Here is a 21784-nt window from a genome sequence, read left to right on the forward strand (position 1 = left end):
CAGGTAATTTTATTGACTTAACAGGTATATGTGATGAATAAACCTTATCTGAGAATTTTCAAGACACAGGATCGATAGATAATGTTTTTTCCCGTCATTTTACAGTATTCATTCAATAAGCTGAACAAAGCGATATCACAAAAAGGAACATTAATTAATAGCAGAGTATCGGTATTTTCTCTTTACGTTGGCAACATCATACACTCATAAAGAAATCACAATTTTCCAAGAAAGACTTTCTTGGGAAAAGAACCACTGGTGTCCACTAACAGTGACGTCATCGCATCGTTTGAGTTTGAGGACAGAAGTCCTCTTACGGCGGTTCTAAGTGAGAAATTGAGATCGTGTTAATAATCTATACGATATTGAAACATATAGAGTTACAGGTGACATGCGCTGGTAGTCTTAGAAACATTGCCATAAAATTCCGCGATTGATTGAGTGTTCCAACACTTTGATAGCGGAGGCAACAGCGCCGGTCCATCGATGCACAGGTAGATCTGTGACTCCACATTGTGTTCAGCGGTTGACGAAATAATTGATCGTCATTTACAGAACCGTTACGGACCTTATTACTGCGACAGATGACCGGCTGCTGCTAGTTAGGTGACCGAAATGAACAGATAATTGTTAAACTATGGAAACTGCCAACGTTGGCCAATGTGACATTTTTTCCAGCCTCTTGCTGAATGTGGCTATTTTCGATATTATGCGTGAACTCTGTGGACTTCTGTCGTTTTAAATAGAACCATAAATAGTGTTGTGTGCATGAACGGTTTATGGCTTTGATATAAGTACTGCTGTGGACGGGGATATCCATTAGTGCGGGATCTCAGCAACGCTGTGTCAAATTCTTCATGCGTTAGCCTGCACATTTATCAAACTTCAAAATCGACCTTGTAAATATTTGCCTCCATCCATCTCTATTGCCTGCGACGGGTTATCGATAGTCTGCATCCTGGAGTCTATGGTTATGATATTTACGGAGAGAAACCGAACGGAGACAAATTTCCTGTAGAAGAATCAGAGTCCTCAAGCCAAGGTAGGTGTGTCCCACGCCATGCTTCTATAAATGCTATATATACTGTGTGTGTTAGAGTAGATCAGTTAATATCTCTAAGATTAGAATATATATATATCTATAATCACGTTTGTTTTTTGTCGAATGTTTGGAAAATGAAACGAAGGTCATAAAGTTTAGAGATGATGGTTATACCATATTGTTATATGTAATCAAGGGTGGGCTTTGTTAAAAATACCAATAAGGATTAGCAAAACTTTGCCTACTAAAGTTGCTGTTTTTAATTTGATAAAATAAAGTACAACAGAGGGATTTTATCTATGTATTGGTCAATAAATTAAGTCAAACAATCTGCTTTGATACACAATAGTGTTTTGGCTTGATTTGTTTCGATTTTAAATGCCTATTTAAAACGTACATGTACTTAAGTCATACGATTAATGTAGACCTACTGGTTTTAATCTGTAGGCCTAAATAATTCATTTTCATAAAAAAGTATTTTAAGATATTTCTATACATTGTACAACGTTAAGCGCATTCAACAAACAAACAGCCTCTCTTTATTATCTGGTCGTTCTACTATATGCGACTCGCTAATTACATGGAACTTTTCTACGGAAATCACTACAGAACTTATTCAACACCAGACAATAACATTTATATATATAAAAAAACCCAGACAATAACATCTATATATATAAAAACACCAGACAATAACATCTATATATAAAAAAAACACCAGACAATAAGATTTGTATATAACATCTATATATAAAAATAATGATTATTGCACGTAACCAGAATCAATAGCAGTATTTTTACCAGAAACCGTGACGAACCCACTCAGGTCAATGTTCGTGTTCCCGGTAGTTATACCTACCTGCTTGCAGTCGATTGAAAGATAACCGATCTAAGGTGAACCAAATAATTCTTCACAAAAGCCTTTTGCGCTGTGTACCGGATGCTCTCAGAATGTTCTATCTGCGAGCTGAATAGTATAAAACCATGTAATGTTGAACTCATAGTAAGCTGGATTCAATGCACATTAGAAAATCAAATAATGTCTCTGTCACGTTAACACCCTTAAATTAGTCATTATGTAAAAGTAGTGCGGGTTTTATGCTGAAATTGCAATATGATACATTATCTCATTCTTTAGATGAGAAAAAACTATTTTTGCTATTTTCAATGAACATTAAATTATTTCTAATGAAGATAAAAATATATTTATCTGTACGCACGTTGTTTATAGAATTTTTTCAATTTTTTTTTGTTTGTCTTTATTAAGAATTGTTTGAAATTTATTAATTAACATGACGTTGAACCTGTAAAGTTTAAAACAGTAACTAGAGATCTTTTCAAAACGTTTTGACATCAAAAGAAAATCTTCAGTTAATTCATATTTTTACCACATGCATTTTGACCTATGTCATCACCCTGTAAGCTTACTAGATTATGACAATTAATTATGATTACTTCCCTACTTTTACTTACTATTTATTATAATGAGAGAAAAAATAAAATCAGCGACGTGGAATAACAAAATGTAAAGATCTGTCGACTTGGAGATTAGAGAATTCCCTCCAAGTACTTGTTGATGGAATGAGACAGACAAGTCAAAAGCTACACGTACATATTTATACTAGTATGTTGTAAAAATATAACTAATAGAGATAAGTCAAACAACTGAAAGAGAAACAAGGATCATCATAAAATGTTAATGTTCGGAGCAAATTATGTTAGAAACCCTGTTTGAGGAATTTATAGAATTTTTCGATTTTTGAAAACTTTATTAAGTATAAGTATTTGTTAACATTTTATGATAATGTGAAATTAAAATTCTATTTTATTAAAACCAATTATAATCCAAAATAAAATGTACCATTTACTGCTAATTCACACTCTTAAAATATATTAAATAAATTAAGCTTTACTGATTATACTGATCATACGAGTGAAACTAGAGATCAACCTTGTCAGAATACGGATTTGACAAGGTAACGGATCGGTCAAATTATAGGGACCAGAAAGTCAAACTATAGATAAGTCAAACTTATAGTACCAGACCCTGACGTCACCAACTTTCATTAAGTCTTTACTCATGCAGCATCGAGTCTGACTTACGGACCTTTTTTTAATTGAGTTGATTTATAAGAAAATTTTGACGAGACCGCGCCAGACAAGTCAGACTAAAGGAATCAGGCAGATCAAATATAAAACTCAGGCAAATCAGATCGGACAAGTCATGACTATAGGGATCTGGCAGATCAAATCTAAAACTCGGGCAAATCAGATCGGACAAGTCACGACTATAGGGATCTGGCAGATCAAATCTAAAACTCGGGCAAATCAGATCGGACAAGTCACGACTATAGAAAGTAGACAAGTCCGACCATATGGATCAGAAATGTCATTCTACAAGATCAAATAAATTAAGATGACAGACATAATTAAGACGATTGAATCAAAAAATGTAAATAGAAAGGTAAGAATTAAGGTACCACATCAATGAGATTAGTTGTACACAATGAGATTAGTTGTACACAATGAGATTAGTTGTACACAATGAGATTAGTTGTACACAATGAGATTAGTTGTACACAATGAGATTAGTTGTACACAATGAGATTAGTTGTACACAATGAGATTAGTTGTACACAATGAGATTAGTTGTACACAATGAGATTAGTTGTACACAATGAGATTAGTTGTACACAATGAGATTAGTTGTACACAATGAGATTAGTTGTACACAATGAGATTAGTTGTATCAAAGGGCTTAGAGAAATCAGGTTATAAGTATCAGGGAAGTCAGATTACAAGGCATAGGCGTGCAAGTCAACATAAGTATCGGACAAGTCGGACTTGGATCTGACAAGTCAAACTGTGAGCCTCAGATATATAGACTCGGTAATACACAACAGACAAGTCAAACCTAGGACAAGTCAGAATGAAAGGATTTTACAATCAAGCCAGGAAGAAGACAGGTCAGACCAGGAATCGGATGATGTCTAATAAGTGATTGAACTTGGTTTAATTCTGCAGTAATCTGAAATACTGGTTGAAGGTTAGTTTATGATGAAGTTCATAAAAATAGGATTTAATTTCCTCAGAAATTAATGAGCCTTAATATTGCAAGTGACGTCAAAATATAATTTGTCCTCGATATGTATGATGTCGTATATAATTTGTAATTGAAAATAAAAATATTTTTAGCAAAATAAACAGAAAAAAACTTTTATTAGAGTAATATAAATATTTTCTATAATTATCTGGACGTTTTGTCATATGGCTTGGAATGCTTGCTATTCTCCTGAGTTATTGACAAGATGTGGTTAGCGGATTGAGATATCTGCCTTAATAAGCGGTTTTTGCATTTTTGCTCGATTTTTAATAAAATTTATGTGACAATCAATATTAATCTTAAATACACAGCATCTAATATCCGAAAGCTGATATTATGTCATGCTAATATCAGCAGACTGAGAAATTAGAGACTATTAAAGCGAACTGTTTGAGCTGGCATTGAATCACTGCAGTCCGCACTAGCCAGTTATTGACAAACCATACAACTTTATTGCTTTATCAAGCGTTTCAATGACGGTTATTTTTAATATTACTAATAACGGAGACTTACTGCGCCCTTTTTGACCTTGCTACATGTAGACACTCTCTGTGCGCATGACAAAGTACAGGGTTTTGTTTTTAAAAAAACCCACATGATACCATGGTCTAAAAATCAGAAATCATTGCGAGTTCTGCGAGGTAAGGACTGCGAGGTAAGGTCTGCGAGGTAAGGACTGTAAGGTAACGTATGCTGGGTAAGGTCTGTGAGGTAAGGTCTGTGAGGTAATGTCTGCGAGGTAAGGTCTGCGAGGTAAGGTCTGTGAGGTAAGGTCTGTGAGGTAATGTCTGCGAGGTAAGGTCTGCGAGGTAATGTCTGCGAGGTAAGGACTGCGAGGTAAGGTCTGCGAGGTCAGGTCTGCGAGGTAATGTCTGCGAGGTAAGGTCTGCGAGGTAATGTCTGCGAGGTAAGGTCTGCGAGGTCTGTGAGGTAATGTCTGCGAGGTAAGGACTGCGAGGTAAGGTATGTGAGGTAAGGACTGCGAGGTAAGGTATGTGAGGTAAGGTTTTAGGAGCACCTGTTTCTAGATAAAAGTGAAATATTTACTACACGGCAAATATGCCAAACTGTCATTAATTCTCAACCAATCAGCTCTTACAATGTGCAGGGATACTTGCACGATTAATTGAATAGTTCTATGCACATCTAAGAACCTCTCTTTCACCATTTTTCTGTGTCATCGTACGGAGAGATAGAATAAAAAGATATGAATACCTATTTTACGAATTCTGTTTGAATTTCAAACTTCTTCTCATCGCAAAGTGATGTAATTGCTATGTCATAAATATATAATCATTCAAATTGGACCCATTCCAGTTTTCAAGATTTATGGGGCAATATTTATGCCATATTTGGCATGGACGATTGATCTATCTTTTCTCCCTTAGTTGAAGGCCCTGAAGGTCCGCTCTCAGCGAAGCAGGTCCAAATTAATATTTATCTCAATATTTATCTATCCAATCAATAAGATGGATACGTTTTTCCTCTGTATTTATTCAAAGCAGGAGACACTTGCAAATTCGAACTCGAGTTTCAATAGCATTTATAATTTCAGAAGATAGTTCAATCAAACCAATTTTCTAAATGCCGTGGCTCTGAATGTTCTATGAATTGATATTTCCTGTGAATTATACGTTCACAGAAAGAAGTTTCATCCTACTCAATCTAAAATCTTCAACAGCCTGATACAGCAATGAACTCGGTGGTACCGAAGCATGTGCACACGTGCACACGGGCTACGATACTGACTGGGTGATGCAGTCTTTTTGTGATATTGTCCAATTTAAGATGTACTTTAATTAATAATTAAATAATTAATATTCTTCAGCGATGAGACATATAACCATTAATCAGCATTATTCGGAAGTCATTTGTATTTGCTGATATATAACTGATCTGTGAATCATTTTAAACTTTCGACAGTGTTGCTTGTATTCCTTCATCCCTTAGATACCTGCGTTAAAACGAAATGTTGCAAGACACTTTGCTTCAAGCAGCGAGAATTTCAATAAAAAACTAGTCGATCATCAGTAAACATTAGTCCCTATAGTGAGGCATAACGATGAATCGTTGGTAAACAAGCTACATCGCTTTATAACTATAGAATCTATATTTACCAGAATTATCCCACTGGTCCCAGCGGACCAACAACATTCTAGTAGGACTGGTCCCAGCGGACCAACAACATTCTAGAAGGACTGGTCCCAGCGGACCAACAACATTCTAGTAGGACTGGTCCCAGCGGACCACCAAAACAAATTTACCGCGGCCTTTTTTGATATGCATCACTTCGCTGACTTATTATAGGACAGCTTACATGTATCTGTTATAACAAAATTAATTTACAATTTACGATTTAGAAAATATATTCATCATACCGCAGTATCGTTGAAAATAATTTCATCTTCAGACATTTATCTTCTGAGTTTTAAAAGTGCAGCGGATCGCCCGATCGGGCAGTTATGTATTAATCCGCGCCAGCTGACTGCATCCGGATGGGTTTTTTTTCTCTCGGATAAACTCGTAACAAACAGCTGTTGTTACCGACACAGCATTTATTTCCATCAGGTCTCGGTACAAGAGCCATAGATCTACCATTGTTTCCATCGCTCGGTAGCGTGTTCAGAACACAGAAAGACACTTAATGCATAGGTTGAAGCTTGAAGCCATTAGATGCTTGCGTGAGAATGCCGGTTTAATACTGGTAAATAAATCGAACACCATCTAAAGTTATTTCATCTTAAATTCTCAGAAATATGCGCTTCCTCACTACAAAGGAAGTTCTAGTTATAAGAAGTAGTTGATGTATTTCCCTCGGTGTCTGTCCGTGGTCGCGTCGTTTACTATGTCACCGTCTGTGTGTACAGTTGAAACACGACGGAACAGTCTTTGATGACCATTCCTTCATCCTGTCTGATGAATTGCTCTTCATTCTCTTGTTTTCATAAGATAGCTTTATGCAATTAATAACGGGTTTCATGTCAAGAAAACATTGGTCGGCACCGTACTCGGTGATCTGGAACGTAGATTATAGATTATCCAGAAATATACGATGGAGTTCTGAGAAAAAACTCTCTCTCTCTCTCTCTCTTTCTCTCTCTCTCTCTCTCTCATACATGTACATTGAATTATACTCAACTTTCAACCCTTACACGCGTTATATCATAATCATGCAGATGAAAAGTAATGATGATCTTATTAACCTTTTCATACAAACCACCTTATCATTCATCAAAATAAGAATTACATGGGTTTTAAAGAAAAACTAACAATTTTTGATGTAATTTTTTTTTTAATTTAGCCAAATTTTCAGCCAATATTCTGTAACTATTTTACCAATGATTAGTTTTACCCGGAAGCTAGAGGCATTGATTGAGCAGACCATAAGGTATGTATGGAACAATAACCCTCCAAGATTAGTCCACAAGAACTGATACCTCTAAACATGCTAATCTTTAATGAAGCTTCATTGTTGTTTGTGGAATAGACTGTTAACCTATATCTGTGGATGGTTATCCTGCAATGTCTGCCTTCAGGGATTTGTTTCAATTTTCATGAGCGTTGAAATTTCTACGTAAAAAAAATGAAAAGATTGGTTTCTTCGTCGTATGTATTCAGTGTGTGGAGTCGATCGAATGAGAGATGATCCCGCACAATCTTGACCGTACCCATTAGCTAATGATGAATCCCTCACGGGGGATGAATTTACTAAAAACTTAATTAACGGAATGACGAAGACGTGCAAATTAAGCGCTAATAAGGCTGACAATTTCATTCTATTGCGGCATTGATTCGTAACCAACTCCAACTGCGCGCAGATTCACGTGCTCTGAAGCGAACTATATAAACCCTGTATTAACAAGAAATCTATCTTTATATACTTGGCCTTTTCAGGACAGATCACACAGTGAAGGTTCCGTTCGATGAACATATTCAATCATACGTTGGATTTAAGGCATTCGACTCCAAGGGATATTCTATGGTCTGACCTATGATTCACTTCGAACACGATAATATTGTCACGTGATACGTCAGAATGACCTCACCAAATGATGACCTCACCCGTGGCAGGATGCATCAGCAACAAGGGAGGTAATCTTGTGCAACTGACGTCATTCTCTCTGGTTCAAGACTGCAGGACGGAAAAAATCGACAACAACCTAAAACAGGAAATTACAAAGGTTTGTTTTTAAAACCACTAGTAAAGGTATTTAATGTATAATTGAGAAATATTAAAAGCAAATCATCAAATTTTGAGTATGTTTTATGAGAGAATAATATAAATGCTAAATTGAAATGACAAGCTTAACATTGATCATCCAGCTCACAGGTGACCTAAACCACGAAACTGCCCAGTACTGCAACTTGGCCGTTGCCCTTGGCGGAAGTCAAGACACCTTAGACCTGCGCGATGAACTGAAGCACATCCGCCAGAGGGCATTCGAAATAGCGCGCCAAAACAAACAGAAACTGATTCCTGCCTTACGAAAGTAAGACAATGTTACTTAAATAACACTGAAAAAACAAACTATCGATTATTTGACAAATTAAACGTTAATGCTATGAAAACATCTTGCATAAGAATAGGTTTTTTTTTTTACTTTTGCTTGATTTACCAAATATTAAAAAATTTAGATTTTTTGTCGAAACACTTGCATTTATTTGCCCTTTTTGATGTCATGATGATACTTTGAATAATATCACAATGCAATATAGTTTAAACAATGCCTTGTATTTACAATTATGCAATTATGTATGATAGACATAGGTGTCATGAATAATGACGAATCAACAAAAGATTTCGTTTTTATTTTGCAACTTGTTTCATAGCAACTAACGTTATTCAAAGAGTGAAAGGTAATCTCTTATGAATGTTTTTTTGCTATAGTTTACTTACTATCTTATAATTCATATTTCATATAGTCAAGTGTTAATTGGTCAATTTGACGCTAGTGATATCTTGTAGAGGATATCGATTTTTTTGGTTTTGTATTTATCATTCCTATAATTGCGCTCTGATATTTGTATTAGTTCTGTATAATCATCACTGTTTGCGTTAATATCTACAAACGAATGCACGTATGGGTCTATTTGATTTGTTTTGATACGAGTAAATCAAACATTATAAAGAATGTATGTATGGGTTTATTTGTTTGTTTTTATTTTCATTTGTATTATGCAATTTAATCTTACATTATATGACACTTTGATAAGCTACAGGAAAAATGTGTGTATGGGCTTATTGGTTTTGTTTTCATTTGTATTATCTTACATTATATAACACTCTGATAAACTACAGGAAAAATGTGTGTGAAGAAGATGCTAAGCAGCTAGAGCGGCTGTACAATATGTTCTCCTCTTGCCTTGAACTCCTAGAGGTGGAGCTGTTCCAAACCCTCCGACTTCAGAAAATGTTCCCACTACAATCAGGTAATGTTTTCGAGCACCCCCAACGTTTCACTGTGATAAAAAAAAATTACCGAACACATTTTAATTAATTCATAACAAAGAATGCCCCCCCCCCCCCCAATCGGAAAATATAATTGAGGAAACCCTGTGTTTCCCCTCCAATCAAATAATTATTATATTGAACAACTTTTATTGATTCGTAACAGAAAATGCCCTCTGGGGGCCTCTTACCAGGTAATGCTATCAAGTACACACCTCCAATGTTCCTCTTCATTCAAGTAGTTCCAGCCTTTCTAATTAGATGGAAGAATACCCAAACCCTTTGCAATCGGGGAATGCTATCGAACACCCACTTTAGACTCCATAAAAAGCTCCCTCCAACCAAGTAATGCTATCGAGTACTACTTCCTAATATATTACACAAATACTTCTAATTTTCTGATCGGAACTCTCCTGAGTTGTTGCCTATAGGAGAAGATAGTTATATGATGGACTCTGGTAAAACAATGATCGGGTGTCTCCTCTACATGACTGCATCTTGGCAACAACAACGGGTTGATCAGTTGTCCTTGATTTAAAATGTTAACTGAATAATTTTTGTGAAGCAATTTAAAGTGAATTAGATACGATCTCTTTAGCGTTACGCGAAATATCGCCAATGTCCCCGACTTTATGTTTTCTTTCTTTTAGGGCATTACTTTCGTTTCACGACAGTTTGCATTTACTTTCCTATAGGTGTCCACTTTCTGATAAACGTGGGGACATCAGAGCCCTTTCTGGGATGTAAGTCACAGATCAACATATCCGAGGTGTCCTTACAGAAAGAATCGGAGGAAATCAATTTGTTAGAGAGGTACAAAAGGTTCTAGGGTATTAAGAGGGCTGGATGGTTGTGGCCATTCTTAGGTTATATTTATCTCCCCACGAAGAAGAGCTCTATATGAAGATGAGATGTAGCAAAAGATTCAGCTTTCAATGATTAAGGAAGACCTCACGGTTACTTTGTTGACCATGCAGCCTCCTTAACATTCAGTTTATATGCGGTTCTCATCTTGATATATGTAAAAGATTCTCGAGAGGAACTTTCATATTAAAGAATCAATCAAACGTCTTTAAGAGAATGTCCCTCAGTTTGTAGCATAACAACTAAGTCTAGAAAATCATATACATGTACTGCAAATTAAAAGAAATCAATGAATTTAAAAAGGAATAAAATGAAACGAATTTTTCTTTTTGACAAATTTGTAAAGGTCCAATTTTGCTCTAAAGATTAAAAATACTATTTTTTAAACACTTCATAACTTTAATATTTGAAATATTTCTTTTCTTCTTTTGAGTTTTATTCATGGTTTCAATCGATATAAATATTCAACCAAAAATCGACACATGCATGGCAGAATGATTTTATCAACGATATGAAAAAAAACTTTTCTAACAATTGATTTTGTGTGTAAATCAATGTTTTAATTATCCTAATGATGTTTAAAAAAGTTTGTTATATTTCACATTTTGACGTAAGAAAGATTTATATAATAAGAAAATCCTGAAATATTTCAATAAAATTGACTGATGAATGTACTTTTGAAAATATTCAATGTGCAGAAACCAATGAGGAACACAAGTGTCATACATCTAACGACTTGATGTATCGTGACCCTGTTAAAATGTATAAAATAGACCAACACAGTATTTTATTTGTCCTAAATTTTTTTTTTTTTTTGGGGGGGGGGGGGGGTAATATAAATTAAAGACAATTCTTGTATAAAGCAATGATATGCCATCACCATTACGCAGCAATGTTAAGGCGTCCCGATGCTAAAATACTGCTGGAAAACGATATCATTTGAATCATCGCAAAATACTTTGACCGGGAGTATTTCTTAAAATCTATGTTACATTTATTGACACCGATGTTAAACATTATATTTGATGAATTTTTGTGACGTCATATGTACTTTGTAATCACGTTACGAGCGAATCCTAATATTGCGGTAAAATGATCTATTTAAATCGCATCGGCGCAGGTGAATAATGACATTAAATCATACATATCTTTAAGGTAAATCCTTTGTTAAGTAAGATACTTTGAAGTTATTGCTTGGGAAAAAAATAGATATTTCGTTTATGGAAGATATTGTTGAAACATTCCACAAAATCATCAAAATAATGCACATTTTCACTAATCAAAAGCGATTTACAAAAAATTAGGATAAATCCATAAGTTTCCCAAGCACGATTCACATTGGTACTTATATTCTCTACCAATTTTACGTAAAATATTCTAAAATTGTGTTGATCTTTCACCTGCGCCAAGCTGGTTTTACATGCATTAAAATATCTTCATTCAGTTGTTTACACTTAGCAGGGAGAGTCTCCAAACCACTAGTTTATAAATAGTCTTTTACTTAAAACGAAGCTTTAAAACTGCCGATTATTTAATACTGATTTTTAATATTATTAATTCTGTACGTCTAGCATTAACGGCAGCATCTATGTAAAGGAAACATGCGGTATAATACTGGTTTGATTTTAACGTTAAGATACATTCCCTGAGAACTATCGACAGGAATGCAGATTGTTCTGCCACAGGCCCATTTTCTACGTTGAAGTAAAACGCCCAGCTTTTTACATTCTTTATTCAGCCAATATAGCAGGAAATTTACGGTAACAACTGAAATTTAACAACATATAGACATTCTTACTATACCTAATATAATAAGAAAAATTTATCAAACACTGCACTTTCATACACACTTGCCAAAAATCTCGAATGAAGTTTTAAATTAATAATCAGAAAATAATATTACAAATATGTAGGTGTAAGAAAAAAGACATACATCGTTGCGCCTTTGCACCACGGAAATATGGATGAAGAAGCGTCCCTGACGCTGTAGAGGGTCTTCGAAATGGATCTGTGCGTCCCAGACGCGCGGGAAATAATGTCTCCCAGAAACAGCTTACCGGATGTAATTATCACCAAGTAAATTAGGAACCCAAAACTGACCGGCACCGTAAATTCCGGTGACGTTACACTCCCCGCCTGACATTCTATAATGTCACTCTTCTTAATGTGTAAATAAGTGAACTATCTCGGTGATAGGTCTCACATAAGTAATACAAGTTCCGTTTCTAACGGTGCGTAGCTCTACTTTCCGAACATGTCCATCTTTACTTGGGAAGGTACGTTGAACAACTGCCATTGGCCATTCGTATCTAACGGTGTCAGAATCCTTTAAGAGTACTACGTCATCAACTTTGATGTCTTCCTTAGAATAAGTCCACTTCCGCCTGGTTTGAAGACTGTAAAGGTATTCTTGCTGCCATCTTTTCCAGAACTGGTTGGATAATAGTTGTGTGTGTTTCCATGATGATCTGTACATGTCCTTCACATCAACTGCTTGAAATGGTCCATAATCAACTTCAGTCTTTTGTGTCAGCAATACTGAAGGGGAAAGAACTGATGGCTGTGTTGGATCTACCGACACATTCACTAATGGTCGACTATTGATAATAGCACAAACTTCATACATAAATGTATTCAAAACATCATGTGTAAGTGGTTTCTTTGACTCCATGATGATAGCATTAAGAATTTTGCGCGCTGTTCCAATGATCCTTTCCCATATCCCTCCCATATGGGATGCATGTGGTGGGTTAAATATCAAAGTAGAGCCATTTTCCACCATATACTTCTTCAGGGTTGGAGATTCTATGTTGATTGCATTGATGTTAAGTGCATCTGTACTCCCAACAAAATTAGTTCCTCTATCTGAATAAAACTCAGTGACTTTACCGCGCATTGCTACAAAACGCCTGAGGGAATTGATAAAGGCACTGGATGTCATCTCGTCAACCAGCTCTATGTGTACTGCTCTGCTGTTTGTAACTTTGATGTAGGTAACAGCAGATATAGCTTTTTCAGATGCATCAGCAAAGGTGTGGAGCTCGATCTTTTCAGCATTCTTCATAGATACTGCAACATACTGCCTAGGTATCTTCACATCGCATTGGTGATGAAGAGAGCTTCGCCATGACCGCCAACGCAGGATTATGTCTCATGGAAGAGGATCATCCCATCCGAGTTGTAACTGTGTAATGTCACGAAAAATAAATTTTCCAGCCAAAATGACAGGTGACAGGAATCCTATAGGACCGTACAGGCTATGTAAACAAGATAGCACACCACGCTTTGTTTCTGGTACATCTTTGAGATCTGTTGAGAAGATAAAAGCATCTAGTGATAAATTCCAGATTAAGCCCAAACTACTCTGTGCAGGAGTTGTATGTAGATCTAAATGTACATCGCTTAAATCCTTTGCTCTATCCTCTGGTGGTAAAGCATCCATAACAATTTGGCTGTTGGAGGCAAATTTGTGAAATCTAATTTTACCTCTATCTCTTAGAATTTCCTGTGTTCTTAACAACATATCTAAAGCTTCATTGTCTGTATCGTATGACGACAGTCCATCATCAACATAGAAGTTTCTTGTAACATAATATTTCACATCACTATCACAAGGTTCTTCTACACATTTGTGGAGACAATGTGTGGCGACAGCCGGTGACGGTGAATTCCCGAATAGATGTACACACATTCTGTAGTCTTGAAGAGACTTGGTAGGATCATTGTCTCTAAACCATATGAAACGAACGAAATTTCTGTGTTCTTCATCAATGTGAAACATATGAAACATCTGTTCTATATCTCCAGTGATGGCGACACGCTCCTTACGAAAACGCAAAAGTACGCCGAGTAGATTGTTAGTAAGATCCGGTCCTTGAAGTAAGGAAGAGTTCAATGAATGTCCTTGATAAATGGCTGAAGAGTCAAAAACCATACGGATCTTGTTGGGCTTTTTTGGATGGAATACTGGAAATATGGGAAGATACCAACATTCTTCTCCCTCTTGGACCTCTGGAGCTTCCTCTGCAAATCCATTATCAAACACATTTTCCATAAACTTTATGGCTAAGTTCATTTTCACAGGATCCCGCTTTAAAGTTTTCAGCAGTGAATAAGTCCTTTTCAACGCTTGTTCTCTGTTGTTAGGTAGTCTATTTCTATTTAACTTGAATGGTAACGGAGCTGACCAATGTCCTTTCTCATCTTTATGACACTTTTCCTTCATGATTTCTAAGAATTCTCTGTCCTCGATTGACATTCCTGGAATGTTATCGTCTTTGGTGCCTCCAAAGATCTGAGAAAGCTAAATTCCATTCTCACACGAACACTGAATGTCTGTATCATCTTGATATGTTGAGATTCTCAGATTTGATGAACATGGGTAAAATGAGTTCCTCGTCCAGACGGTAAAATCTGAGTCTTGTTCACAACCACATGTTGTGGTCTGTGTACTCTACCTAGGCAACATTCTCCTATAACGGCCCAGCCTAAGGGAAGTCGCTGTGCGAAAGGTAGGTTTGGTTTATCAATCTTTTGTTCCAGCACATGATGAGCACTGGGAACATCCCGTCCAATAAGAATCACTTCTGCTTTATAGTCTATTGGTGGGATCTCAGACTCCAAGTCTGATAAATGTATGTATGGTTTAACTACAGCTGGGGTTGGAATCTCCTCGTATGAAACAGGGATGTCATCACATTCAATAATTGATGGCAAGTATATTTGTTCGCCATTCTGTATTGAAGATACAACGAAATCAAAAGCTTGTCTCCCGGAGACCATGGCCGAACCACTGCATGATGACAATGTATATTAAATTTCTTGTCCCTTGATTCCAAACTTGTCAAAGAATGATGACTTCGCGAGTGTCTTGCTGCTTTGGTCGTCAAGAATCACATATGCTCTTTTCTTTAAATCTTCACGGCCAACTGGAAAAATGTTCACTAAAATAATCTTTGCACAAGATTTGCCACTGAATGCGGGTGAACAGACTTGAGTACAGTTAGTTGTAAAAGATGATATACTGTTCTCCCCGCCATGCGAATTTTCCTTATCCTCCCCGCCCTGGGAACTGTTAACATGTAAGGCACCACAATGTCTATCACTTTGACACATATCACACCTTAATTTCACATTACAGTCTCTTGCTAAGTGTTCTTTGGAATCACAACATCTAAAGCAAATTCCATTTTCCTTGAGAAGCTTTTTCCTTGAACCGATAGGAAGGGTACGAAACTTACGACAGCCTTCTGTCTTAACAGGACACGAGACTTTGACATTTCACTGACAGAACTTCTACTCTGTGATTGGGATCCTTCGGAACCACTTGCTCGTGATATGGTGTCTGCTGCGTCCAGAAGGGCATCCTCAATTCGGTTCATGAGCTGATCTATGATGTCAGAACGTTTACAAAATCTTGGTTCTTGAATAGAAAATTCTTCATTACTTTCTCTTGTGTTTGTTCTTTTAAGAAATGAAAGAAAGTCATTTGCACAATCAAAGTAAGTACGTTTAAATTTCTAAAGCTCTGCTTTAATCTTGCGTAAGTCTTTAAAATTCTTCTGGTCTATATTTTCATCTATATCAACTAAGATTTCTTCAATCATTGACCATGCCTTTTGTTCTTGAGAACTATATTTCTTAAGAAATGTCAAAAACTGTTCCATGCCTTTCTTTGTCTGTGTTTTCAGTCGTTTTCCCTCACCTTCCTCTGAAAGAACTGTCTCCTCTTCACTTTCCTCCACGTCAACTATGGGTATGGGTTTTCCACCAGATGCCATACTGATAATACTGTAGTGATTTTCGCATGAAATTATGCCAGGAAATTTTACAAATATATACACATGCTAAAAATGGCATTAGACATGTTAGATGAGAAAAAATGCACAATTAACTTTCAAATTCACATGCACACCACAAAATAGGTGAAAATTATTAATGCTTCCTTTCAAAGTACTGATGCATAGAACAGAGTTATCTGGTATTGAGAAAATATTCAACACCAATTGACCAAAAAAAATATTTGACATAGCATATGATCATGATCAATCTATAATAACTGTACTATTGTTCATTTCAAATAATGTCAACATATTATTTAATATAAAGTTACCGATATGTCACTAGTGTTTGCACATATACACACAATGTCCAGGAACACCATGTACCACAAATACCACGGAAAAAATGAAAGTTGAATCAGGGGTACTAAGGCCAAAAAAATTTTCTTCAAGCCCTGGGCGCCGCCATATTGGCAGCCAGTTTGTTTTCAAAAAGTTAGTTCGATCATTGATTGACTGGTATTTATCGATGTTTATTGTCCCTAAACTCGATTAAAATTTTCCAGTGTTTCAATAAAAGGTAATCTGAATACAAAGAAATAAAAAATGACACCAGATAAGTTTCAATAGTGCTTCCATCAGGAAACACGACTAGTTCTATGTATGTCTCATCAAATTATCAGATGGAAAATAAAAACATTAACATCAAGGAACTTATCTTTTAGATACTGAATAAAGTATTTAGTTTTATTACCGCGGCATTTATATGAATTAAATTGATAAACAACGAAAGAAGAAGTTAAAAAAGTTCGGAATCACGTAACTCTTCGGCTATTTCCAAAGACAAAACGTGTACGTTTTACGTCTGAAACATGACGTCATAATGTAGACTGAGCACGCGACGTTTAGTTAAACTTTGGCTAATGATTTGAGTAGGCAACAAGGCGGATCCTACTGTGTGCGTTTCAAATAAATTTTGCTCTATAAAAATCAAACTGCATTGTGTTAAATCTGCGCTCGGTCCAACGGTCACACCGTTTACATATTAATCAGAAAATAATATTACAAATATGTAGGTGTAAGAAAAAAGACATACAACGTTGCGCCTTTGCACCACGGAAATATGGATGAAGAAGCGTCCCTGACGCTGTAGAGGGTCTTGGAAATGGATCTGTGCGTCCCAGACGCGCGGGAAATAATGTCTCCCAGAAACAGCTTACCGGATGTAATTATCAAGTAAATTAGGAACCCAAAACTGACCGGCACCGTAAATTCCGGTGACGTTACACAGATCGTGACGTCAAAGTTAACTATGACGTCAAATCGTATGAAGTACAGACAAGTGTATCGCTGTAAAATTCATCGGGAAGCCTAAAACATGCCCGCGTAGAAAATATTTGCAAGACATTGTTTGTTTTAAGGATATCCACAAAATGAAACTGTCTAAGTCATCTGAATGTTAGGTTATTTTTTGTTTAAGACAAATGAGCGGTATTTATTTGACTTTCTTTGTCTTTCTGTTTCACAATCTGACCTATCACAATGCTATGAAAAATGATAGATTTTGTTCACAGGAATTGTATATTGTGTGATGTTAGCTATTTTTTTTTCTAAGGGAGTGTTAACTGGGATGAAGCTATATCATCTTCTAATAAGAAAGTATATATAGGGAGTAGATATGTGTTAAACTTTGTTATTGTAAATTATAGCAAAGGTTAATGTTATCTCGTTTTTAAAAAGAAGTGGCTATGTTATTTTGTTTTAAATAAGTATATCAATTTATAAGTAAATAAAAATATAAGTAAATAAATATATGGGGTTTGACTATGTTGTTTTGTTCTAAAGAAGTGTATATTGGGTGCAGATATGTCTTTGTTGTTGTAAATAGGCATTGGGTGTGGCAATGTTAAATTGTTTAACATGGTGGATGGCTATGTTGTTTTGTTCTGAGAGGGGTATATGATGTGTGGCGATGGTATATTGTTCTATAGAGGTATATAACATGATTCTTTAAAATGGTATTTTGTTTTATGACATTCCACGTACGTTACTGTGGTATATTGCCCTAGCGATGGAAGCACAAGAAATGTTGCTATGGTATTTTTTGCAGGGATATCGCTGATGTTCATGACCTCCTCTTCACAATAAATCAGAAAATTGCCGTCCAGCCCTGGGCGGCCGCCACGTACAACGAAACTTCTCAGCAAGACGAAGGTAAGCTTTCGGTTAACTCTATTCATACATGTAATAGGTACGTGCACTTTATTTTACATTACGTGTGAGACATAAGACATAAGACATATGATGTATCGCCGACTCACCCGTCAACAAAGTAGCTGAACGGGGGTTACTTATAACAATTAAAGTATTTGATTATTTTCTATATATTTTTTTTGGGGGGGGGGGTGATCTAGCTAGTTATAAGGATTGTAAAACAACGAGTAACACTGTGAAATGATTAATTGCTTTAAGTTTTATTCATTTGAGACTATTAACAACAATTATTATTGCACATTAATACTGAAGGATGTGATGGATTTGCTTTGGAAAGTTAGAGTGGTCTACCTTTGGTTGAAGAACATTTGCAATTTCTGCAATACAAATTGATCGTTGTAAATTGTAACCAATATGTAATATGTGTATTACAAAAAGTCATATACAGAAGATAAAATATTCTTTGTGATCATTATTTCCATGTAACAGAAGTAAGACAAAAGACGACTTTATATGACGAGTCATTGTTCCTGGTTTAAATGCATCATATGTTCACAATGAACCATATGTAGATTGACTCAAAATGTACTTAGTAAGAAATATAATCAATTTTATTAAAGTTGAAATTAAAAAAAAATTACAAATGTATATATATATAGCGCCCAAAAAACAAATCCTGTACAAAATCCTGATATTTTTTTTTCAAAGGGTAAACAATTGTAAACCGTAAAGAGGGTTCGTTAGAAGTAATGCATACAGTGGACTATTTTTATACATGACCATTGCATAATTTATATTAATTTCCTGGAACGTGTATATTTAGATTGCAAGTCCGAATCGTCAACCAGTGGGTCGACAGCATCATCGATTGACATCACAATGGTAAATATCGATCAATAATGATTCATCGATTGACATCAAAATGGTAAATATCGATCAATATTGATTATCTATTGACATCACAATGGTAAATATCGATCAATAATGATTCATCGATTGACATCAACATGGTAAATATCGATCAATATTGATTCATCGATTGACATCAAAATGGTAAATATCGATCAATATTGATTTATCTATTGACATCACAATGGTAAATATCGATCAATAATGATTCATCGATTGACATCAAAATGGTAAATATCGATCAATATTGATTCACCGATTAACATCAAAAGGGTAAATATCGATCAATATTGATTCAACTGTCCCATTGATTGATAGGTGAAATGATTGAATTAGTTAATGAATGTATTTTGTCCTTACATAGTTTTTTTATGCATGTGCTAAATCCCATACTTAAAATATGTTAATTGACATTATTGACGCGGTTTTATTTTTTTTGAAGTGTGTCGCTATTAAACGTACTGAAAACTATAATTATGCTTATCAAAACATTTTCAGTAATTATGCTTTTTTAGGTGGAACCTAACAACAAGAGGAAACGCTGGCTGTGTGTCGTCATCATGACCTTTGTTGCGGTCCTGTTATCAGCCGCCATTATTGGAGTCTGTTTAGGACTGTTGAAATAAACTTGACTATTTGTTACAAATGTTTTATCATAGACCCCATATACCAAAGTAACACGGTGCAATTATGTATGCCATGATTATCTATTTTCGTATTTAGATGTGAACTTAATGAAAACCCCATAACTCTGTCAAAATGAAAGATATATCTTTATTATAATTTGTATTTCCAGTTTAGAAGGGTTTTGAAAAAGAAAAGAAAATTGTACAAATTTAATCTGGATATTTTTTTCTGAGATAGGTATCAAACAAATTGAAGTATGGTTTCTGTATAAAATATATGTATAAAGATATAGTGAAAATACTATTTGATTTGAAATTAATTTTTATTGAACATTGCTTAATTAAAGGTTATAATATTTATTTTCTATAATATTGGGGTTTTTCTTAAAGTTTAAATTAAAGATAACATGTATGTATGTTAAACCTGGTAAGTAATTGAAAAGAAATACATGCTCTTTGATTAATGTATATTAATACTGTGATTTTGTTAGAATTAGAATATATGGTTGTAGTTTAAAATTAATTATTAAAAAAACCACATTAAATATGTTTACAAGAAGTATTTGTTTGTTGTAATTCATGTGCAAGTTAGTTAGAAAAATGATGATGAGAACGATTTATTCAATATAATAAATATAGAAGTATAAGTGACATGTAAACAATAATATTGAGAGCGTACATGTATGTGTACTGTTGATATGATGAAAGCTGGTGATAATACAGAGGCGTAAAAGAGTCGGATAAAAATGTCTATTTTTCATTAGGTAAATGCAGACATTTTCCATTTGGCCCTTCATACCCGTAATTTATAAAGGATAAAAAGGGAGAGAAAAAAACACTATTTACATGCCCGTGTTGTTTCCACGGCTCATGTTGACTTCCTCTAAAACTGAACGGAAACAAGATAACTGGCCCGTGGATTCACAACCAACTAACCCTGATCACAGGCATTTCAAATATTTATTTTTATTAGTAGATGATATTCTTGTACTTAAATATTTAATTAGATAAAATTTAGAAATCAGTTGTCTGCTTCCAATATTTATAAATCCTGTAAATATTAGCGATTCATTTTGTGTACTATTCTGAACGATAATTTTTAAAGCAATATACAAATCATCTAATGATGATATCAATAAAACAATAGATCGCTTTATCTGTAGTCAAGGATGTATAGGGATAGAGCAGTATTATGGTGCAATCATTGTTGAAGATTACACAACTAACTGATGGGGTTTAGAGTTTCCCCGTAACCAAATATACCCGTACGAATTAACAAAGAAATCATTTCATTCTTTAAATAGTTTACTTTGTGAGCGCTAGCAACTACGTTAGTCCTTTTCACTTGAATACGCATGCTCAACTCCATTGTAGGGGTTTCTAGGAATACTGTACTACTGTAGATAAACTGTACCATTTGAATTTCGTTTTATGATCTTCACATGAAGTTTTGTGTTTTATTGTAAATGTAAAAAATAACTGTAGCTTAGGTCTTGTAATGCAAAGTTATCTTAAATATAATAATAATTAACTAACTAGCTTTTTCTTCAAATTTCTTCAAGCTCGGAAAACAACCTCCGACATGTTTTCCGAGCTTGGCGGAAAGACCCGAGAAGATACGATTGCTGCAGGGCAGTACCAATGGTTCTTCGAAATTGAAATTACAGTAGATAAATAATGATAAAGGCACAGTCAATGAACTATGCCTTTGCCGATGTGAAGCCCACTCTAGATTCACAATTCTAAATTGAGACCTCACTCCAGCACAATTCCAGTACACCACTGTGCCTTCCTATT

The 21784-nt window shown here is 35.2% G+C and overlaps 1 protein-coding gene across 1 annotated transcript; it reads left to right on the top strand.

Annotated features, from left to right (window-relative positions):
• The first annotated feature begins 326 nt into the window (after positions 1–326).
• Positions 327–20534, top strand: LOC128178270 (regulator of G-protein signaling 9-binding protein-like). Its single transcript, XM_052845368.1, has 8 exons — positions 327–1042; positions 8040–8326; positions 8469–8635; positions 9445–9575; positions 10290–10407; positions 18349–18452; positions 19276–19334; positions 19877–20534. The coding sequence occupies exons 2-8, from the start codon at positions 8195–8197 to the stop codon at positions 19985–19987; spliced, it is 822 nt and encodes a 273-aa protein (XP_052701328.1). The 5' UTR covers positions 327–1042; positions 8040–8194; the 3' UTR covers positions 19988–20534.
• The last annotated feature ends 1250 nt before the right edge of the window (positions 20535–21784 follow it).

Source organism: Crassostrea angulata, chromosome 3 (genome assembly GCF_025612915.1).
Source record: "Crassostrea angulata isolate pt1a10 chromosome 3, ASM2561291v2, whole genome shotgun sequence".
Taxonomy (NCBI): domain Eukaryota; kingdom Metazoa; phylum Mollusca; class Bivalvia; order Ostreida; family Ostreidae; genus Magallana; species Magallana angulata.

What these genes read in the sequence shown, in the direction of transcription:
- LOC128178270 (XM_052845368.1), top strand. Translation starts at nt 8,195, where the DNA reads ATGATGACCTCACCCGTGGCAGGATGCATCAGCAACAAGGGAGGTAAT. An exon ending in CTGATTCCTGCCTTACGAAA is followed by an intron (nt 8,636 to 9,444) that starts GTAAGACAATGT and finishes GATAAACTACAG; the next exon opens with GAAAAATGTGTGTGAAGAAG. An exon ending in CATCGATTGACATCACAATG is followed by an intron (nt 19,335 to 19,876) that starts GTAAATATCGAT and finishes ATGCTTTTTTAG; the next exon opens with GTGGAACCTAACAACAAGAG.